This window comes from Clytia hemisphaerica, unplaced genomic scaffold (genome assembly GCF_902728285.1).
Source record: "Clytia hemisphaerica strain Z4C2 unplaced genomic scaffold, Clytia hemisphaerica genome assembly, whole genome shotgun sequence".
Taxonomy (NCBI): domain Eukaryota; kingdom Metazoa; phylum Cnidaria; class Hydrozoa; order Leptothecata; family Clytiidae; genus Clytia; species Clytia hemisphaerica.
The window spans coordinates 463,596-486,344 of NW_027104215.1; the positions used below are offsets into that span (position 1 = coordinate 463,596).

Here is a 22,749-nt window from a genome sequence, read left to right on the forward strand (position 1 = left end):
CTTACCGACAGATCGCCACCGGTGGGATTCGAACCCACTAAATGCAAAGCTCCGATGATTCGAAACCCAATGCCTTATCCACTGCGCCACGGATTCATGCCGAAAGAGCGTTTCTGACGGCTATTTATATTGTACAAACTACAGACCAGACTGTATTAAGAGAAAATCACAAAAGAGTGCTTTTTTCGAGCTCCAACCCTAACCCTAACTGATAATAACCAAATTCCTAGCCAATCTGATACGTAACCACACCCAAACCACACCCATACCCAACCCTACCAGGTCGCCTGCAGGTCCTGACACTATTCCCGCATGTCGGATCCGAAAAATAGGTACATGTCTTTCGCTATTACGAAGAAGCCTTCACCTTGTATTATCTGATTCTCCGATGGAATTCAGAACTAGTCTGCCGTGGAAGAATGAGGTAGCTAGTCTAGTGCGGCTACGGCTGGCCCGTATAAAAAAGACTAGAATCAGACCTTTGGTTTAATTGCCAACTTTAAAAAAACACGTTCGGCAAGAAAGAAACGTGAGTGCAGAAGCCATTTTGAACAGTAAACACGGCCTCAAAAAGCTGGTGTGTCCAACCTTTATCGACATTTTTTATGATAGTTCCGGTATTTTTTTGCAACAATGTCTAGGTTTTTCAGAGCTGGTTCCTCTGAAAGTGAATCTGAAGAAAGCGAAGAAGAAGAAATTCAAAGACCAAGACAAGCAGCTCCAGCATCAAGGTGAGTTTCAATATGGAAAAAATCGTTGGATTTGATTTGTGTCTGAAATTTATTTAGGACACTAATATTAGGGATCCTCGACAAAAAACTTTCGAATGTTTTATAGGCATTGGGCCGATAAGGGGGTGGGGGGGGGTGGTTCCAACTACATACCGATAAAAAAAGAAGAATTGGGACGAAAATCTTTTCAGCCAATTTCTTAAGGTAGGTGATAACTACTATCCGTATATCTAACACTCCTTCTACTCTTTTTCCTTTCCTATCTTTCTTCTGTATCTTTGCTTCTACTGACTGTTTGAGACTTAGTTTCTCATTTCTGACTAAGTTTTGATACCTGTCAATCATTTTTCGACCAATCAAATCATCGCACCGGGCCGGATTCGAACCACCACTAAAGAAAGACCTTCGGATTCGGAAGCCAACACGCTATCCGTTGAGCCACACTCGCACAGCAGAAGACGAAATTTGGAAATAGTTATAGAATGACAAAAAAGACGGGGGTAATGTTATTATAATATGGGTAAAAGTACCCCTTTTTTAACCTGACTGAAATTCGAGCCGTTACTAGCAACCCTGCGGGGCCCAAGGCGCCGAGTATGCACCCGGCACAGTGACAAGCCGTTACTAGCAACCCTGACCCTACCTAACTGTTAATGACCCACTACCCCCTGAAAACGGAATTACGGATAGGAAAAAAAATCGTGTTAGATCTACGGATAGTCAATATCACTTTCCATTTCTTAAGGCGACAATCTAAATTATGTTCTGTTCGCGTCATAAAACATCTTCAAATCCAGTCAGTCGGTCGGTCGGTCGGTCGGTCGGTAGTAAATTTTGTCGGGTTTTTTAAATATAGGAAATCCCAAAGAATCAAGTCGGCAATCAACGAAATCACGACCCTGCCTATGCCCCGGACAGTCCTGGGTTTTTTTGATGCGTGCCCGGGGTCCGTATTATTTGTTTTTGAGAGACTACCCCGGACGCCCCAGACAGCCCGCGCGGTCGCTTTTTATAGAATCGCTGACCGCGCGGGCTTTTTTCTAATTATACGATATACGTCCGGGGTAAATTTAGGCCGAGAGAATTGACATACCAGTTTAGCGTCACCCGCCCGCGTGTGTTTTGTGTAGCCGCGTAAAAATTTCATTATTTTAAGAAAATTTCATTATTTCACAGACAAACCTGAAAATTGAACTCCATCTCCTACAGCTATCATCATTGTCGCCTAAAGTGCGAAAAATAACAATTTCCTGCGCGTGCGTCATAGCTTCTGTTCGATCGGGACTTTAGTCCCCGTATACATCACACTACAAAAAATTAAACCCGCTCTACACTAAAAGTTTTCTTTCAAATCGATTCTTTTTCCGGTCACGGATACTTCAATTTCTGTAACTGCACATGCGCAATACATACCCGCGAAGATGTTTTCAAAAGGTTGATCGTCTGTGGTGTGGTGGTGTTTGTACAGTGTGGATTTGCCTGTAATGGAAAAATAATGAATAATGAAAAATGAAAATATGCCGCATCTAGTTTCAGGCATGCTGGTGACGCTAAACTGGTATGTTAATTCCCTTGGCCTTATGGCGCAAAAATTGGAGCCCCGGACGTAGGTCCGGGGAAAAAGTTATTTTTTTCAGACCCCAGACATTTGCCCCGGACTGTCCGGGGCATAGGCAGGGTCGTACGAAATCTCTTGCCGCCATCTTTGATTTGCCAAATTAAATGTGTGCGCGCATGTGTGAACCTTATTTTCGGCTCTCGAGGTTATTGGCCCTACCGCGTCGCCGAATTCTTGAAAATTTCAATAAGGGTACATGAAAAAACTCAAACGGGACTCAATGTGGGTTAAGTAAATAAAAACTCGTAGCGAATGATGATTCAAAGAAGTGCTTAGCTATCAAAAACTTTTTCCGACATTTTTCTGACTTGTCCGACTCGGATTTATGTTTTGAAGGTGAGTCGGTCACGTGCGTTTGCGTAGGGTAAAATGGCGAACTGCGAAAATCGAATTTGGCAAAAAAATTTTGAAAAATGACCCTACAAGATTTGACTATATCTTTTTATTCCATGAAGAGATTACTTTCAAATAAAAAATGTATTAACAATGAATGGGTAAGCTTTCTAGAAAATCCAAACATAAATTGCATAGCTTTTACCAAAAAATAGCACTTTAGCATCAGAAACAGTCTAAAACCAGCTTTTTCCAATTTTCTTCGAGTTACAGGAATTAATTCCTTGTTTGTTTTTATCTGAAATTTTCAGTAGGGGTCGCCATCATGGTTCCCTTGCTCATATCAGGGGGGCCCGAGAAGGGGTAAGAGAATTAAAGTTTCTAAGTAAAATCTTAATTATCACCCAAAAAAGTGCCTTTTTTATGTCCATATCTTTTAAATAGATTGTCCCAGCCTTATCCCTCTTTCAGTGAAGCTTCCTATACCTTTTGTCCTTCAGAAAAACCAAAAATATTGGCCTTAATTGCTTGCTTTCAGTTCCTGTAGCCAGTAGTGTGACCCCCTGTATTTCTATTTGTGACCCCCTGTATTTCGCGCGGGTTTTTTAATAGAGATGTCACATGACTCAAATACCGCAGTCTTATTGGACTAGAGAAAGCGAAAGTGAAATCGTGCGATCTGATTGGATGAAAAAAGACCGCGGGAGCTGGAAACGAATGGAATTCTCTAGAATTCTCATTCGAAAACAAAATGGCGACGAGTAAAGCACGTCTTTTGCTTTGGACGAAAGGTTGTAAATTCTGGTTGATTTTAAGGTTTTATCTTATCTTATCTCATTTACTTTAATTAGTAGAGGCTTCTTCAATGTTTGGGGAAGGTAAGTCTGTAAAAGTTATTTGTTTTTCGGTGGAAAAAAGTGTTTAAAAAAGCATTTTTTGTGCTCAAGGTTTATTTTTCTTCGCAAATTTTTGTCTTCAATCTTTAATAGATGAACGAGTATTTGACTGATGCTTATGATTTTTTCATAGAACATAGTAAAACTATTCAGGAACTTAGACCTTTTTACAGAATTTCAAAAAATCTGTTAGTTCTGGAGATATATTGAAAAGTTTAGACATGGGTAGTTTGCGTTCGTGTTTCGCGTTCCCAAACCAAACGCACGTGCGGTCGGGCGACGCGAACGGAACATATTTTAGATAGCCGTCTAATGATTTTGTCCACAAACTCCACTGAATGCATACAATTTCACTTGCTTTCACCTTCGCGCACAAATTTGCGGCTTTAAAAGTACTAATTAGCTTTGGTAAAAAAACTCTTTTTTCATTGGCTAGCGTGCTGCCGTTTCATTCGAAATGTTGCGACTTTATCGCGTCTTTTTAACTTTCGTTTTGATTAACAATTATCAATGCGGGTATGAACAAACTCAATGTTGGTGCAAATAGACAAAAACTCATGAAGGTGAGATCAACGCGATGGCGGACATGATTGGAAAAAATTGTGTTTTCAAAGATGTAAAAGTTGGTCTCAAAGATTTTTGGCCGATACTTACTTTGTGATACTTCGTTATTGATTATGTACTTTATGGTACTCATCCAATTCGTTGAATCTGATGATTGACCATTACTGTTGTACTGTTAGAATCAGCTCTCCTGAAGTTGAAATAATTAGGAAGCAGTGGTTCGTCTGGCAGTGTACTGAGGAATTGGTCAAGATGCTGTTTAAAAGTTTGTTTGGTACAGTTTGTGAGATTTCTAAGGGATTTTGGCAGAGCATTGAAAAGCCTTGGTCCTTCTTGTGAGAGACAACCCCTCCAGATATTTTTATGTTTGACATTTATAGCTTTCAAATTGCATTTTCTACCCAGTCTCTGATTTGTGTAGGAATGCACGCCGCCTGCCTCGTCATTGTAGTTGAAATTGGGGGCAATGTCTTCTAGTATGCACCACGTGTAGATGATTCTGTACCTGTCTCTTCTTCTTTCAAGACTGTAGATTTTCAGTTGGTTCAATTTTTCCCAATAGTTTAAGTGGCTCAACGAGGGGATACCGTTCAGGAATGATTTTTGTAGCAGCTCTAGTTCTTGAATGAGACATCTCTTTGATGGAGACCATAGTTGAGAGCAGTAGTCAAGGTGTGGAATGGCAAGTGACTTCCAAAGGGTTAACATGACATCTTTGTCCCTTGCCTTGAAAGTACGAAATATCCAAGAGCTGATAGATTTCACTTTGTTGATTTGGTTTTTGATATGTTGATTGTAGCTCATATCTACATCTAGAGTAACTCCAAGGTCTTTGACTTGGCTTTTTGTTTCAATTTGATCTCGAGTATCAGAATAATAAACTGAATAGGGTTTCAGCTCTTCATTTTTTCCATATTGCATATGTTCGAATTTGAGTCCATTCAGTTGCATATTATTGATCTCTGACCATTTGTATACTGAGTTGAGATCGTTTTGGAGAAGTTGGACATCATTTTGACTGGCCAGTGCTTTCATCAGCCTGGTGTCATCTGCAAATGAAGACAGGACAGCGTTGTATATATCTTCATCAATATCCTGTATCATTACAAGAAACAGAAGGGGACCTACCACAGAACCCTGAGGCATCCCGGATATGATATCTGCATTTTTGGATAGCGTTGTGTTGACAGAGACTCTCTGTGTTCTCCCTGTAAGAAATGACTTTATCCAGGGTAGAAGTTTTCCACAAATGCCATTTTTTCAAGTTTCTGTAGCAGTATCGAGTGATCAACACGGTCAAATGCTTTACTGAAATCAAGATAGATGACATCTACATTGTAGCCATTTTCAATATAGTGGATTAGACGTTCAGTGTGAGCAAGCAGTTGGCTTAAGCAGGATCTTCCTGACCTAAATCCATGTTGGTTGCTGTTGTAGAGGTTGTTTCTTTCCAGATGATCTTGCAAATTTTTTCTTACAATCTTTTCAAAAACTTTAGTGACGTGTGATGTAAGAGCGACAGGGCGATAGTTTTCAGCCAATCCTTGATTTCCTTTTTTGAAAATAGGGGTGATGTAACTTGTTTTCAGTATCTTTGGAGTGAATCCTTTGTCAAGAATGTTCTGCCATATCAATCTGAGTGGTTTTGCAAGCTGTGATTTGTTTTTGAGTAGAAATATAGCTGGAAAGCCATCTGGGCCAGCAGCTGAGTTTGAAGAGAGGGTTTGTATCTCTCTAATAGGTCAAAATAATCAAGTTTCTCCGTAACTTGCGAAGGATTGAGATCAGGATTTTCATATTGTGATTTTGGTGGTGTGAATATAGATTTATATTGATCTTGAAGTATATTGGCCATCTGAAGGTTATTGTCTGTTAGCTTATTTGTGATGGGATCTAATAATGGTCCCACTTTAGGTTTGGTTTTAGAAAATCTTTTTGCGTAAGAGTAGAAGAATTTGGGGTTCACTTTGATTTTGGAGATTGCATCTAGCTCTTGGTTGTACCTTTCGTTGGCATAGCTGCTTTGTAATTTTAGTTCGATATCAATCAATCTTGACTTTGTGTTCTTGTTGAGCTGTCTTTTCTTCAGTTTCTTTCTTTTTCGCATAAGAATTCGACGATCGCGTGGAATGATTGTTTTCTTTATGGGTTTTCGTAAAGGAATGTTGCTTTTGGTGATAACATCAATGCATTTCTCAAGGAATACATTGTATTGTTCATCAGGGTTAGAATCATAAGTTTTTAAAATATTTTCCCAATCAATATCATCCAAAGTTTTGTTGACGTTATCCCAGTCTATTTTGTTATTGTAAAAGTTGAATTTGTCGAAGTCATTGTTAAAATTTTTTTCTGTATCAGTAATTCTAGTTTTGTTAAAAGATAAATGTGTAACAACCTCAATGTTGTAGTGTTGTTTGGTAGTTAAAGATCATGTCTGTATTGTTTGTTAAAAGAAAGTCTAAAATATTTCCGTTGGTGTGTGTGGATTTATTCACAATTTGAGAAAGGTTGAACTGTAGTGCGAATTCGTCTAAAATTTTTAAGAGTGATCTGTCACAGTTCACTGTAGGTATACATTGTTGGTTTGAGAGTGTATGTGGAATGTTAAAATCACCGCAAATGTAAAGATCAGGACAGCAACTATAGAGAGTTTCAATCTTTGATACTATTGATGATATAAGCTCTGCGAATTCTGGTGCATCTGATTTGTGATTTGGGTTTGTTGGCTGTCTGTATAGAATTCCAATGATAATGTTAAGATCTTCAGAGTAAAGTAGACGTCCTTCATTTACACCATTTGAGAATTCGAGTAGGGGTTTGAACAATGGAGAGATGTCATCCCTCAGATAGAAGGCAACACCACCACTGTATCTTCCTTGTTTGGGTTTATCACAATCACGGTCCTTTCTATGTAAGGTGTAGCCTTCGATTTCTAGTTCGCCAGCTTTGTGGTTGGGTGATAGCCAAGTTTCTGTTAATCCAATAAAAATATGATTTTCAGTTGTCAAGATATCTCTGATATTAGTCCGGCGGCGATCCAGGATCACCCTTACAATTAGTAAATATGGGTTTTTATTTTATTTTCCCATCATATGGTCCCTTGGGACCCCAAAACCAGTTTTTGCCAAGCTGGCAAAGCTGGGGGAAATTTTTTATGGGGGCTTGAAGGGGGTAGGGTCATTTTAGCCTGGGGGTCCTTAGAAAGTCAATTTTTGAAGTTCTCATTTAGCTAAAACTGACTGTGCCATCAGATAGAGCTTGAAGAGTAGATCTCCAAAATGGGGTCATTTGTCTCATTTAGTGGACTTACTCCCCGGAATTGGCCGATACGTCTTCAAAAATGCAATATTTTGTGCTGACGTCAGCATTTTTGAGAGAATTTTCAGCGAAAGATACCAGTTTAAACAGATGCGTCTCGAAAAGTACTATCGATTAGAGGGTTCATTTATAGGGTTTCCTAGGCTAGATCATGAGATATTTGAGTTTGAAATTTTGCTGACTCAGCAGAAAAGGGCAAAAAACGTTGAAAAAGGCTGAGTCAGCAAAATTTCAAACTCAAATATCTCACGATCTAGCCTAGGAAACCCTATAAATGACCCCTCTGATCGATAGTACTCTTCGAGACGCATCTGTTAAAAGTGGTATCTTTCGCTGGAAATTCTCTCAAAAATGCTGACGTCAGCATAAAATATTGCATTTTTGAAGACGTATCGGCCAATTCCGGGGAGTAAGTCCGCCAAATGTGACAAATGACCCCATTTTGGAGATCTACTCTTCAAGCTCTATCTGATGGCACAATCAGTTTTAGCTAAATGAGAACTTCAAAAATCGACTTTCTAAGGACCCCCAGGCTAAAATGACCCTACCCCCTTCAAGCCCCCATAAAAAATTTTCCCCAGCTTTGCCAGCTTGGCAAAAACCGGTTTTGGGGTCCCAAGGGACCATATAATGAGAAAATAAAATAAAAACCCATATTTACTACTTGTAAGGGTTGATGCAAAAAAGCCCTTTTCGCCGCTGGACTATATAGGGAACACAAGATGGTGCGGTTTGTGGACATAAACCTTGTATGTTCAAGAAAGCAAAGGTTGTTAGTGCAGGGTTCTTGTTGATTGGTGGTTTGGAAGAAAATTGTCCTGTAGATGGCGTGGTTGGTGTGTTTGTTGGAGATTTTGAGAGAGATGGGTGTGTGTGGTGGTGGTTTGAGACTTTCGTTGATGAACGAAATCATTTGCAGACGGAAGTTGTCCAGGATTTTGAGAAAATCCAAGGAATCATTTGTGTCAGCATGATTCTTTGTTGGAGTTTCTGGTCTCTTTTGAGTGCCTTTGACATGGGCAAAAGTTCAATGGGTGTTGAAACATGCACCTCTCTTGATTGAAGAAGAGCACATTCTTGTAAGAGATGGCAGTTTCCTTCACTCCAAATACACTCACAAATCGATTTTAGGTTAGAAAAACTTCAATTGACGTTGACGTTTTAAAAGCTGATCCACCCTCCCACACCCTAAAACGTCAAACACTTGAAATCCTTAAAAATGATGAAAAACTGCCTTCATCGCTGTTTCTTCAGCCATCTTGATTTTCACCAACGGCTTGCTTAGTTTATATTTGAAAAAAAGAAACCGATAATTTCCAAACTTGTTCACAAAATTATCTCCGTAGTACCGTAAAGTTGGGTAACTTACATCAGTGGAGGGAAACTTGCATAGCCATCAAATGACCAATCAATCAAAGCAGCAAAATTTCAAAACAAATGAACTACGCAGCTTGCTCGCAGATCTACTCTACCGTCAACTGCTCTAACTTGGGACAATTGGTTGAAACATGGGACTGTTTCATATCTGGTCTGTATTTTCACTTACTGTAAAATCAAAAGAGACATTGTGTATTTTTTTAATACACCGTTCCCTAACTCAAATCAAATGATTTTGGAGGTTCGGTGAAATGGTGACCGAATTGCCGTCCCATGTTTTGTCAGATAGTCCCAAGTTAGAGCAGTTGACGGTACCATTTTTGTTTTGATTTAACTTTCATTGAGGGGGCTATGCATGTTTGCATCCACTGATGCAAGTTACCCGATCTCACGGTATATAGCGATACAGAAAGAACAGCCATCTGCAAAAATTCAAGGGGTGTTCGGGCCGTCAAACAAAGAAAAGACTAACACCGGGTTGTATGTTTTGGTTTTAAAAACAAACGAAACGATCAAACAGAAACATGGCGAGAAGTAATATTTGACATGGAATGAAAGATGGATGTTTCTGGATTTGAAAAAAAAATCAACAACCTTTAACCCATCCACCACTGACCACCACCACCCATCAATTGACGTTTTTCTAACCTAAAATTGATTTGTGAGTGAACCCTAAGAAAACACAAAAATTTTTACGACCGACCGACTCACTTTTTAGACCCAACGAGGAGGCGAAATGAAGATATTTGTGACAGCTGCCTAACTCATCTTTAAAGGGGAACCTTTCAAATGTACATTTAGGGGGGCGTTTACCAGGGTTTACTTGTAATTATAAATGATCGCCACATGTTACTTTTTTCATAGAGTCTATCAGTTCAGTGATGATGAGGATGATACAAAACGTGTGGTTAGAAGTGCAAAGGACAAGAGGTAAGACCTCATTTTTTGTGTTCTCCACAAACTATTTATTTCCTAAATCTTAGAGTCATAAGACAGATTATGAAACAATGGGACATCATTTTTTACCATTTAAAAGTGTCTATAAAAGCCCCTCCCCCCTGTGTAGGCATATTAAAATAAGTGAATTTACCTAAGTCTAACTCTTGTATTTTTATCTAGATTTGATATTCTACAGACAAGTATCAAGAATATGCGGAATAGTATGAAAATTAATGATCTCTCAAAAATACAAACAGGTTAATAGTTATTGGATTTTTTACTTATTAAAGTTTCGAGTCATATTTTGAAAATATTTTCATGGACAATTTAATTAGTTAGTTTTTTATTTTTAAAACTCATCTTTGTTTCTGCAACTGTAGTTGTTATTTTGCACTTTTTCATGAACAATAGTTTTCAGGAAATTTCGGAAACAGGAAACTTTTTTCATTCAACAAAGTTGTAATTTATTAATCCTTTTTTTAGAATATGAAAATTTGACCAGAGATTATGAAAAATCTAAGACTGTCATAGCAAAGGAAGGAATACCAAACTTCTTCATTAAAATTCTTGGTGACCTTGAAGATTATCTCCAACAAGTAAGTTTTAAAAAAAGAGAAAGGAACGAATGTCACTTCCATTATATATTGAATTGAAAATTGTTACAGTTACAGAAAAAAAACATTTCAAATATGACTGACATAGCTCCCTCTATTTTACTTTAGCAATGGGAAGATACCAATGGCAGAAAGAAATTATCGAAACTAAATGCCAAGGTGAGTCAAAATAGGCACAAAATATACACCAACAACCATTTGCCAAGTTCTTGGTGTCTGAATATCAAACACTGAATCGTTTTAAGAACATTTTTAAAAGATTGGATTCAATAGGAGAAGAAATTATACAGTTGGCAAAATCTGGGTGTATTTTGAATTATTTGTACTCCCTCTATGTAACATTGAATTATAAGTTCATTCATGACATCCTTAAATTTTCTTTAAGGCTCTTGCAAGCTTACGCCAGAAGTTAAGAAAATATAATAAAGACTTTGAAACAAAAATCAAAGAATATAAAGAAGTAAGCATTGTGTTTAATGAATCATGCATTTCTTATTTAACCTTTAAGTTATTAAGTATCTTAGAAACTTTTTGATCAGGTTTGAGCTACATATTTTATAACAAAATAATTCTAACAGAAGTGACCTATAGCATACTGCTGTATTTGAAGATGTTCCTGCCTGTTCCTGTTCCTGTTGCTCTTTAAATTCAGTGTTTTTTTCAATCATATAAAAATTACCATCACTTGTTATTTTAGAACCCTTCAAAATTTGATGAAGTTGAACAAGAGGAAGAAGAAGAAGTTGATAATGAGGACAAAGACAATGACGATCTGGATCAAACAGGTTTGTTGTTAGTATTCTTCAAGCTTTATGAATACTTCTGTCTGACTCGGTATAAAATAAATTTTATTACAACACACCACAGTTTTAGTTAATCTTTGATCATTTTTTTTTCAGACTTTAAACCAGTTGAAAAGCCAGCTAAGGTGAGAATCTATTCCTCTTTATGAAATTGCACCTGTCAGAATAATGCTACCGGGTGCGCCACAAAAAAGTTTCTCTCTTTGAAACTAATTCTCTCGAAATCTAAAAATTTTAAAGGAACCATTCCTATTTGATTGGAAAGAAGAAAGATAGACTTAAATTTTGATGGGTCATTTCTTAAATTTGATTTATTAGATCAAAAGTTATGCTCAATTGAATAGAAAAGTTACTTTCAGAAAGTGCCCGAAAACGTTAAAAGTCGACCTATCAAATCAAACAGAAGCATAATTACATCATACATCAGTATTTTCGTTTCAGTCATTAAAAATTATAATTAGCTGTCTAAATGACCTTTTGTTGTGTAAAGGAAGGTTGAATTTCAATGAAAGGAAGAAAATTCGTCGAAAAAGGCAAAAAAATCGGGTAAAATTCATAAAAATACATCAAATACGGGTTTCGAGGTAGATCCAGCCTTACATAGACTTTATCCAGTCTAGAACCAAAAATCTGAGGAAAATTTCGGTAAAAGTAAATTAAAGTCATTTTGATGAAGATTTAAAACCCTTTCGACCCTTCAGTTTCAAAATTTATGTGTTTAGTTACTGAAAAATGCTCTTAATCGTGTAAAGGCTATCGTGATTGCCAATTTTAAAATAAAAATTTGATGGGTCGATTTTTAACGATTTGAGCACTTTCTGAAAGTAATTTTTTCATTCAATTGAGCATAACTTTTGATCTAATGAATCTAATTTAGCAAATGACCCATCAAAATTTAAGTTTATCTTTCTTCTTTTCAATGAAAAAGGAATGGTTCTGTTAAAATTTTTAGATTTCGAGAAAATTAGTTTCAAAGAGAGAAACTTTTTTGTGGCGCACCTGGTATCTTATTTCATTCTCAATAATCATATAATGGAATTTAATATACTTTGGGAATTTTTTGCAGCTGGACTGTTTTTACCTCATTTTACTTTATGAGAATTGTATCTTTTCATTTTATAATTCAGAAAACAATACAAGATGATGACTACGACAGTGATGATGATTTCTTTGCATCAGATTCTGATGACAGTTCCAGTGAAGATGAATTACCAGAAGGTGGTCGCAAACAGTGGGGAGCATGGATGTTCTTGAAAGACACAACGTAAGTGATTCAAAGAGTTTTATGAGTTCTTCAGTCTTAAAATGAAAACACATTTCTCAGCCAGGTAAACGAATGGCATTTCTTTGTCTTAAAACTTTGAATAAATTTGGATAGGTTATATTTCTCAAAACAAAAACAAAATATTCTATAATTCCTGCAGCCCTTGTTTAGATCTGCATTCAACCATTGGAATATGATTATATTATTTTCAATTTTAAGGTCAAAAGATGATAAGAAAAGTGGTAAAAGGGATCGAGCTGACAAGAAACCTAAACCAGCTGCAGGAAAGAAAGACAAGGATGATGGATGGACTGAAGTTTCAAAATCAAGCACAAAAGCATTGTTCCCTAAGGATACTGAAATTAACCATCAAGCTGTCTTGAAGAAATTTCATGAAATTCTGGCTGTTCGTGGTAAAAAGGGCACAGACAGAAGTGAACAAATTGAATATTTCTCAGAACTAAGAAAAATCTCAAACCAACACGAGCTTGGTGAAGGAATTGACTTAAAACTTTTGTTTACCATTGCCTCAGCCATTATGGATTCTACATCAGGAGCTGATTCAGCATTGAGACAATCACTATGGGTAAAGTAAGTTAAATTTGTTTCCCAGTACTATTTCGATCTAACTGAGAAATGTTATATCTTTTGTTTAGAATCCTATCTGTGAGTTGATAATTGTTTTCGGGACATTTTTGCTGCCCTGGTGCTTGTACACAGGGCTTTTTTCCCATTTGTGCAATATGAATTTAGGTTGATTAACAGTTTAACCTTGTTTCTATAGTTGATTAAGTCAAACATCTTCAAGCATGATATTGTTGTTATGCAAAGTCATGCATGCATAACATCTTATTTTATATCTTGTACAACATTAAAGCAAACAAAGGCAATGTATGAGATCTTGTTAGATAGTAGGCCTGACTGGTAACAAGCTTCGAAAAAATTGTTCAAACATGGAAAAAAACACCAATATTACCCTATGGATTGATATTAGATATTGCAATAGCATACCGCAGTGAATCTAAAAATAGACATTGATTTTTCTGTTTGACCGAAATTCAATCCCATCACCCTTTGCGTTAACTACGCCTGCATGCAAATTACACTCAACTACAAAGAAAAAGTAATGACTTTCACGACTTTTTAATTAAGACGAAAAGGATTGTGGGATTGATTTTCGGTCAAGTGTTAAAAGTAATAATTATGACGTTTGCATAACGGTGTGCTATTCAGTGCATAAATCGGCCATACTCACTTTAATAGTCTTCTTTTTTGGAGAGAGAGCTTTCAGATTGTATCATTTGTTTTGGCCTAAAATGAGTTTGAAATTTCCACAAAAATTGGACTCTTGTGCTGTAGCCTAGGTTTTCACTAAATTGATCCAAAATTAAGGGCTAGCCTTAAAGTTTTTCTAGGCATCAATCCATTGGGTATGAGGTACGTCTGGTCCAAATTTGGTACTTTGTACCAGGTGTTTCAAAATAAAGTGTACAACTTGGATTTTGAACTATCATACTTAAAATTTGCTTCATGTGTTCAAAAGTTTTAAGGGAAATTCAAAAAATTATCTATCGAGAAAGCGTCATTTGGATCAATTTTTTTTCTCTTACTCTTTTGTACAAGAAAAGGGTATTTTTCCTGTGATGCAACACAGTCAGTTTAAAGTTTTAATTGCTGTAACTAAAATTTTTCGATTTTAACGATTCTTTTTTATTCTTTAGATTTAAAGAAATGCTGTCGAATCTTTAAAGATGTTGAATAAAAGTATCAAAAGCTTTTTTCAGTGTTTTGTGTGCTTGAATTTGATCCCTTTTTTTTCTCAAAAATGACACTTTTTCGAAGGGTAATTTTTTCAAATTTTATTTTGTAACTATAGAACACGTGAAGCCAAATTTTAAAGTTTTAGGGCTCAAAACTGAAGTTGGTCTTTTCTCCTTCTAATGGCGAAAAGTTTGGATTTAAACATTTTAGTTTTCTTACAAACTAACTTCACTTTATTCAGATACACCCGGTACTAAAATTTGCAGGAAAATTACATCAATCGATTCTACTAAGAAAATGGCTGGTTTAAAAAACAATTGTAATGTAAACTGTTTTTTTCTGACTTTGAGATGATTTATTAGTAATCCAAATGAGTAAAAGAAAATATAAACAGAGTTTGATAAATGTTTATTGCACATCTTTGCTACCCTTGTGCCTTTCTACTTGGTATACAGGGTCTTCCAATTTGTGCCAGAAAAACTTGCGGTTAATTAGCAAAATAACTTATTCTATAGTCTATTTTGTCAGTCACCTTTCAAACACTTTAACCTAGTTCTATTTTGTTCTTTTCTGTTGCTTTTAGCCAAATTATACTATTTTGTCTAAATTGAATGACTGTTTATTGTCTGCCTGCATGTTTTAGGTGTATTGCATGATTCTCAAGTGATATGCCAGATGCCGTGGAGAGTTTTTTTAATAAAACTCTTTGTTTTAAAACATGCAAAATTGATAGTTGTCATATCACAAGGACACTTCATCAATAGTGTTCTTGTCAGTCCTATAACGCATATTGGTAATTGCCCAACTTGCATAAGATAAAACATCTAGACCTCTAAACATCTAAACATCTCTGACCCCAATGTCAATATAGAAGCGAAAACTTGTTTTCCCGCACATTTTAGTAGATCCTTTGTATTTGATTCATTGGTATAAAGGAGGGATTCAATCATGTGCAAGAGAAATTTGTGGTTTTAAAAAAAGTGTCTTTTCATCAGTAAGATCACTTTGTCGGAGCCTTCAGACAGCTTTCATTTTAGTTTTTTGTTTAATAATATTGCATTTATCAAAGTACAATCCACTCGAACGTCAGTATAAAAGCCATTTCCTCCATGCTTATTATGCATTTCGCACTTGTGGAAGAAAAATCTTTTTGATGTCACTCAGCGAAGTCTCTTTTCAATAGAAACTTTGTCCTTTGACTGTCAAACATTCTGAGCTGTTTGTTCTTTTGAATTCGACTTACCAATGGTCCTTACCAGCGCATTTTAGTAGATCCTTTGTATTTGATTCATTGGTACAAAGGAGGGATTCAATCATGTGCAAGAGAGACTTGTGGTTTTTTAAAAAGTGTCTTTTCATCAGTATGATCACTTTGTCGGAGCCTTCAGACAATTTTCATCTTTTAATATTCTGCTTAATAATATTGCATTTATCAAAGTATAATCCACTCGAACGTCAGTATAAAAGCCATTGCCTCCATGCTTATTATGCATTTCGCACTTGTGGAAGAAAAATCTTTTTGATGTCACTCAGCAAAGTTTTGTTTCAATCGAGACTTTGTCCTTTGACTGTTAAACAGTTTGTTTTAATAAATTCTTATCTACTATATTGGCTTAAAAATAGTCATTTGTAGTATCAGCACATTTTAGTAGATCCTTTGTATTTGATTCATTAGTATAAAGGAGGGATTCAATCATGTGCAAGAGAAATTTGTGGTTTTTAAAAAAGTGTCTTTTCATCAGTAAGATCACTTTGTCGGAGCCTTCAGACAGCTTTCATTTTAGTTTTCTGTTTAATATTTCGTTTACCAAGTACAATCCTGAAGCTATTACCTCTGTGCCAAAAAATCTTTCCTATGTCACTCAGCGAAGTTACTTTTTCATAGAAGTTTTGTCGTTTGACCCTTGGACAAAAATATTGCTCTCTTTGAAGATACATAAAAAACATTTTCAAGTGTAAGCAATGTTAAATCTATTCCCCATAGTTTTATTAAAAAATCTAAATTTATTTCATAGTAAGGTAATTACTTTTTTATTTTCTGGTTTACGGACATTATGAGGAAAAGTTTTGGACAGGAGGATGGAAAAAAAATAAAAATAAAATTGTTTTAAATTTTTTTTATTTTCTTTTTAAAAATCTGAAATCGGAGGAAATAATAAAATAGAATTTTATGAAATTTCCTAAAGTAACAATTTTTTAGATTTAAAGACAAAAGAATAAAGTGCAAGATGTTATTTTAGATAGATTCTATGGATAAAAAAACACTAAAAATAAACTGAAACATAAAAATGTACACATAAAGACTGATATAGGTTGACTGACATAGGTTCCCATCAAAGTATCTTTACATTGGCAGAATAGGGCACAGTCTGTGTTTTGATCATTTAACCCCCTCTCTCTTTCTCTTCTTTTCTTTTGTTTTCCTGTTTAAGTAAAGGTTATTTATTTATTTCTTCTTTTTTGAAGGTCGGAGGAGAAAAAGTAAATAAAGTTTTTTGAAATCTCTATTTTATTTTTATTTTATTTTGGCAAAAATAACTTCGGTGGATCTGTAAACCAATAAATTAAAAAGTATTTGCCTAAAAGCTTTTCGGCTACGCCATCGTCAGTACAAACATAAAATGGTAAAACATCAAAAAAATTTCTATCAAAATTTTTGAAAAAACTGCCTAATTTCTACAAATAAAAATTTCATTCATAAAAGCGCTATACAAAGGAATTGATAAAAATGTAAATGCATATAAAAATTATTCTTTAAGTTATATTCAAGTAATGCCATTTCTGAACAGATGTTATTGTTTTGTTTCTATTTGATTATTAAGTGACGGTCCCATGGTAGCTATAAACGAATCTTCTAGAAACTTTCTTTCCTTATCAAATATGGGAGCTTTTAAGATACATCTCCAATCAAATTGATCGGTGGGGTTTTCTTTTAAATGCTTAGCGGGTTCTGAGTTGAATTATCAATAAGTGTAAGCAACAAACCGAGCTTCGCAATAATACTAATACACTCAAAGAGAGCCATAATACTGTAGTGCTTTGACTTGTATCTTGTTGGACCTACCTCCGGGTGTGAGTTCTATAAATTAACCTATGTCCGTCCGTCCGTCCGTCCGTCCATCTGTCTGTTACCAGCTTTTCTCAGGATTGGCTCATTAGTTTTTTCTGATTTTTTGCACAATGATGCAAAATGGCATTGCCCAGAACGTGACGGAGCCCGATTTTTGAGAAAAAATTTATTTGGGCAAATTTGGGCCAAAAACTACCTAAAAATAGGGTTTTTTGGACTTTGTGCAAAATCCTCTCATTACTTTTTTCTGATTTTTTGTACAAAGATGGAGGGCAAGATTCTCTAAAGAATGGCTCAGGCTGCATCATTTGAAAATTTCAGGCGTGTGGTCAATCACACTCCTAAAACCTTAATTTTAGTAATTTAGGCGTGTGATAAGGAGTGGTATGCACAACTTTCAGTTGTGAAACTTACTTTATGGGGTGTGATTGATAGCACTCCTCAGACATTTTAGGTGTGTGTGGAGGTGTGCGCGTGCTATCGCACGCCTCAAATGATGCAGCCTGATGGCTGAAGTGGTTTTTCCCGGAAAATTCTTATTCGCCTTAAAAAACGGATTTTCGTATTTTTGGGAAATTCCTTTTAACCAAATAAGAAAATATAGCTTTTCTCAATGTTGACTCATTATTTTTTTCTGATTTTTTTTGCACAATGATGCAAAATGGCAAAGCCCGAAATGTGACGGAGCCAGATTTTTAAGGAAAATTTTTTTGGGCAAATTTGGTCCAAAAACAGCTTTAGAGGTTTTTTGGGCCTGAATGGTTAAAGTGATTTTCGTATTTGGGGAAATTCCATTTTACCATTGTACATTATTCAACACACAAGCTTTATTTTTCCATTCTGAATTTTTGTACAATTATTGTCACTTTTTTCTTATTTTCATCTGATGTTAATCATTAGGTAGGTCCATTCAGCATGTTGCTTGTTTTGATTTTATTTTGCTATGCATAGCGTTTTAGTTGAGACAAATCTGGCAGGTCTTTTTAAAACATTTTTTTACTTTTTACGCAGATTACTGGACACCATTAAAGAAATTTTCAATGCCATTCAAAAAAATTCTGAAGTTGTTTTTGAAGCAAGAGAAGATGAAAATGTTGAGGTAAGTCACTTTTTCTTAAGAGCAATTAATTTTCAAAGAAATCACTCAACCGGGCTTTCAGTTTTACGGTCAGCAAGTGCAAATTTATAAGATATCTAAGGTGAAAATTAAAAAATGTAGTGTTTCCGGAAACCGGCCGCAGACATATATATACACTATAAATATGGTTCATCATAAAGAAAATCAAGTTGACCGTTCAAGCTATCAAACTTCGTTTGGTTAGATATTCCCGCTTGTAAATCAAGTTTTGTTCTTTAGTAGTTGATACATTAGTATACAGGACTTCATACGGTTTTTACATAAATGTTATCTTTCTATTTCAGTGATCTTAAGTTATCAAAAATAGCAAAATTATAGCCGCATGAGAGCTTTTTTCCTTCACCCGCATTCCGGAAACACTACATCTTTTTATTTTTGCCTAACAAAGAATTTTTTTAAATCAAGCAAAAACGAAACATATTAGCTTGTGGTAGGATCGAACTGAGGTAAATTATTTTATTCTCAACTTCAGTTGAGCTACAATCTGACAACGTCTGTGTGTGTGTGTGTGTGTGTGTCTGTCACAAAAACTTTAGGGCAGCCTGAAGACTTCAAAAATGGTTGGATTTGGCTGAAATTTGGCACACTTATTCCTTGGGTGAATATCTGGGGGTCTACAATTGGGCCTATGAATAATTTGAAGTCACTGAAGTTGAGCCCAGTGCGTTGCGCATGTTCGACTATTTCTACTAAGTATAAAAATCTATTTTTAACAGGATATTGGATACTTATTATGGTATCTCAACTACCACACTAACGATCCGTCTGCTCTTTACCCCCTTAGGGACGTGTAATAAAACTGAAATGCTTTTTTCCTCACTAGGACAAAAGCAGACCATACTCATTGCAAGAAGATCCTGTTACTCTGTTAGAAAAAGTTGACGGTGAATTCAACAAAATCCTACAACACTGTGATGGTCACTCTCCTGAATATGTCGCAAAGTAAGAGTTTTTTCCAAATGATATTTGAAGGGACAACTCAAAATCTTTTTCTAACCTAAACTCTTATTGGAAAACCCCAAAAATCGTTTTCAAATAACCCAAAATCCTCTAGAAGACCAAAAGATTTGTTCCCAAACCGTTTCTTGACGATGATAATTTTACAAATTACGGTTTTCGAAAATGTTACATCTTTAGATTAAAGGATGAAATTATCATTGTTCAACTGATCGATCAATTGCTGAATCTTTACGAAACCAAAATGGGTGATAAAGTATCAGACCTGTGTCGTATCTACTTACTTCGTATTGAGCACACCTACTACAAATTAGACGTCAAGATCTTACGTGAAATTACAACACAGATCATGGTGAAAGAAAAAGCCGACGCTGAGGAAGGAGAGAAAGAGGAAGAAACCACCGAAGAGAAGGCTAAGGAAGATGAAAAAGAGACTGAAGAGCAAACCAAAGAAGAGATTGCTGATGTCAAACTTATGGACAAGCTTTGTAAATTTGTTTACACTAATGGTGCAGATCGTATACGAACGCGAGCTATGTTATGCCAGATTTTCCATCACGCTAAACATGATCGTTGGTATGAAGCTCGAGACTTGATGTTGATTTCTCATCTCCAAGAAACTATTCAACATTCTGATATTCTCACGCAGGTAACGAACTACATCAATGAAATTTTTATCGTCTTGCTTGTTTCCATAAAAACGTTTAACCTATGGAAGAGATTAGCACTGAATTTTAATGACAGAATAATCTCTCCCTTACAGTTGAGAAAGTTGTTAATCCAGATCGTCCCAAAAAGAAATTTGGTCATTTTATTTGTCGTTTAGAAAGAAATCAGACACAGCTCGAACATGTTCCAGACCATCTTAAATTTCTTGTCTTCTTTTGTTAAGTTTTTAATTCAATAGTTGATCATTTAGTGTACATTGAATGACATGGTTTATTCATTTGCTGCATGTTTTAAAGTGTATTGCTTGATCTTAAAGTGATATGCCGTGGATAGTTTTTTAAATAAAACTCTTTGTTTTAAAACATGCAAAATTGATAGTTGTCATATCACAAGGACACTTCTTCAATAGTGTTCTTGTCAGTCCTATAACACACATACTTTCCTACGGGGTCGATACCCCACCCTCGAAAACAGCCCCCACCCTTTGCCACCAACCCCGCCCTAAATCTAGAAACTCTCTTAACCCCGCCCTTTCAGAGCAACCCCTTCAAAAAAATAATAAACCAGCCGAGGCTGGAAGGTCAGCCAATAGAGCTTAGCTAGATAGCTTTAATAAGTGGGTTAACAGATGTAAGAGATGTACTGAGTAGACTAAAAATGTTGAATACATAATGTACAAAATGTGAAACATTTGATAACAAGCCTGAGAGCTCCTTCACACCTCCCCCCCCCCCCCCCCCACGAGAAACTCAAAGTATACTTCTCTTTAGCATTGTAGCACTGTTTTTATGACATCAAACAATTAAGCTATAGTTCATTACTATAAAATAAAAGAGAAACATAGTGTAATTAAAATGAGGTGAATACAGTCGCTCTCATATTGTTTTCTGACCAGCCACCAGAACCGTTGGAAAACCAACGGATCCGGCGAGACTCGAACTCACAACCATGCCATTCGCGGGTATTTGCTCTACCATTGAGCTACGGGTCCATGTGGAACCCGATGACTCAATTGCCACTGAGTAGAGCTGGAAGTGAATTCTTGTCTACTGACTGGTCAGAGACGATGAATTGGGAGAAATCCATCTCCACATTGGAGTGTAATTAAACTTTTTGTTAATTTCATTCCAGTCAGTTATGATACATTTTTTCTGTTCGATGTAGACAATATCCATATCTGACCAAAGTGTTATACTAGAAATAAATAAGAAAATTGCCAAAACGTCAGAAACTGTACTTTTTGTTTTACTTGATAAAACTCCAATTTCACTTTAAACTAACAAGCTACAAACTTTAAGTCACAAAGCGCAAACTCCAGAAAAACACAATTTGCATCAAAAACTTTACAAAACATAGTTCATATTTATAACATTTCAACAGGAACTGTATTTTGGTAGACTTGGTCAAATTACAGAAACCATTTATCAGTTGTCTGCAAGGGCAATGAGGTACGTAAAAACTGACTGCTATTCAGTCAAAGCCAAAATTTGGCAAGGTCAGAAAAACATAATTTGCATCCAGTCTGCGTAAATAAATTTAGTAGTTTAGTCGCAAATGATAATCGAAAGCAAAACTTAAAATTCATAACTATGCGGGGAAGCTCATTTTTCCCCCGTTTTGCTTTAAACTCCCTTTTGATTGGTCTATGAATTTGGGCGATCGCCTTACCGCCTTAGCGGAATAAACACACGACCATAATAAATAAATTCAACAAGGCAGCGAAGTAGCAATTAATTTCAACTGGGAGTCCTCTCTTCTGTGCCAAGCACTGGCAGTGTTTTTTAAACTTTAAAACAATGTTAAATGAAGACCAGATGGATCTGTTGTTGTGTAACTTGGCGATATATAATTCATTAAATTCTAGAAACCATTTTTCATAACTTTCTGCAGTCCGCTTTCTGCAAGTCTGATAAGAGATATGTATAAACTGTTATCGCCATTCATTCCATTCCATTATTCGGTCAAAAGGTGCGCCTAAGTTAGGAAAGGTTAGAAAAACACAATCTGCGTCCGGAACTGCATGAAAAATAGTTTGATCAATTTCAACAAGAACTGTATATATTAATATTAATATAATTGATCAAATTCCAAAGACCATTTGTCATAATTTTGCAAGTCCAATAATAGGAGATGTGATGTCATCATTTGGTTCCCGTCATCTGACCGACCCTGATTTACGGTCAGCAGGTAGAGTTGGAGAGTCGGAAAGCTTTTCCGCTGCTTTGCTGGATTTCCACTGTCGACCTCTGCACGCTCTGTGTTTACAAGTTTTCAAATCGAAGTAGCGAGCCACATGCTAATGGAGAGTAAACCGAAAACCAGTGTATCCACGGTTTCTCAATTTCTTAATTCGGATCAGTCCACACGACGGATTCCCTTTCAACAAGATGTAGCTGCTTCTTAAAAGAAAAATATTTTCAACCGAATGACCGAACGACCCCCACTTTTTAAAGGGGAACCAAACAATTTTTTGCGATTCGCCTTTTAGTCCAAAAAAGCACAATTGCATCCAGTCTTTATCAAATTTAGACAGTAGCTGTACTTTTGTAAACTTTATCAAATTCCAATAACATTATAACACCATCAATCCCACCTAGAGGCAAACAAGAAAAATATGTTTTTATTGCAAAAACTAATAAAAAGCAGCAATAAAAAGTATCAGAAAATTCAACATAAACAAAAACTTGAGCAAACGGC

The 22,749-nt window shown here is 35.9% G+C and overlaps 1 protein-coding gene across 1 annotated transcript in view; it reads left to right on the forward strand.

Moving 5' to 3' along the window:
• The first annotated feature begins 475 nt into the window (after nt 1-475).
• LOC136815716 (eukaryotic translation initiation factor 3 subunit C-like) overlaps nt 476-22,749 on the forward strand; it is a 37,829-nt gene continuing 15,555 nt past the window's right edge. Inside the window, exons 1-13 of the mRNA XM_067072163.1 lie at nt 476-731; nt 9,702-9,767; nt 9,957-10,033; nt 10,260-10,372; nt 10,499-10,549; nt 10,776-10,850; nt 11,088-11,175; nt 11,290-11,318; nt 12,321-12,457; nt 12,677-13,048; nt 18,300-18,387; nt 19,250-19,368; nt 19,564-20,032. Coding sequence (XP_066928264.1) covers nt 634-731; nt 9,702-9,767; nt 9,957-10,033; nt 10,260-10,372; nt 10,499-10,549; nt 10,776-10,850; nt 11,088-11,175; nt 11,290-11,318; nt 12,321-12,457; nt 12,677-13,048; nt 18,300-18,387; nt 19,250-19,368; nt 19,564-20,032 — 1,782 coding nt within the window. The 5' untranslated portion in view covers nt 476-633. The remainder of the gene's footprint in view (nt 732-9,701; nt 9,768-9,956; nt 10,034-10,259; nt 10,373-10,498; nt 10,550-10,775; nt 10,851-11,087; nt 11,176-11,289; nt 11,319-12,320; nt 12,458-12,676; nt 13,049-18,299; nt 18,388-19,249; nt 19,369-19,563; nt 20,033-22,749) is intronic.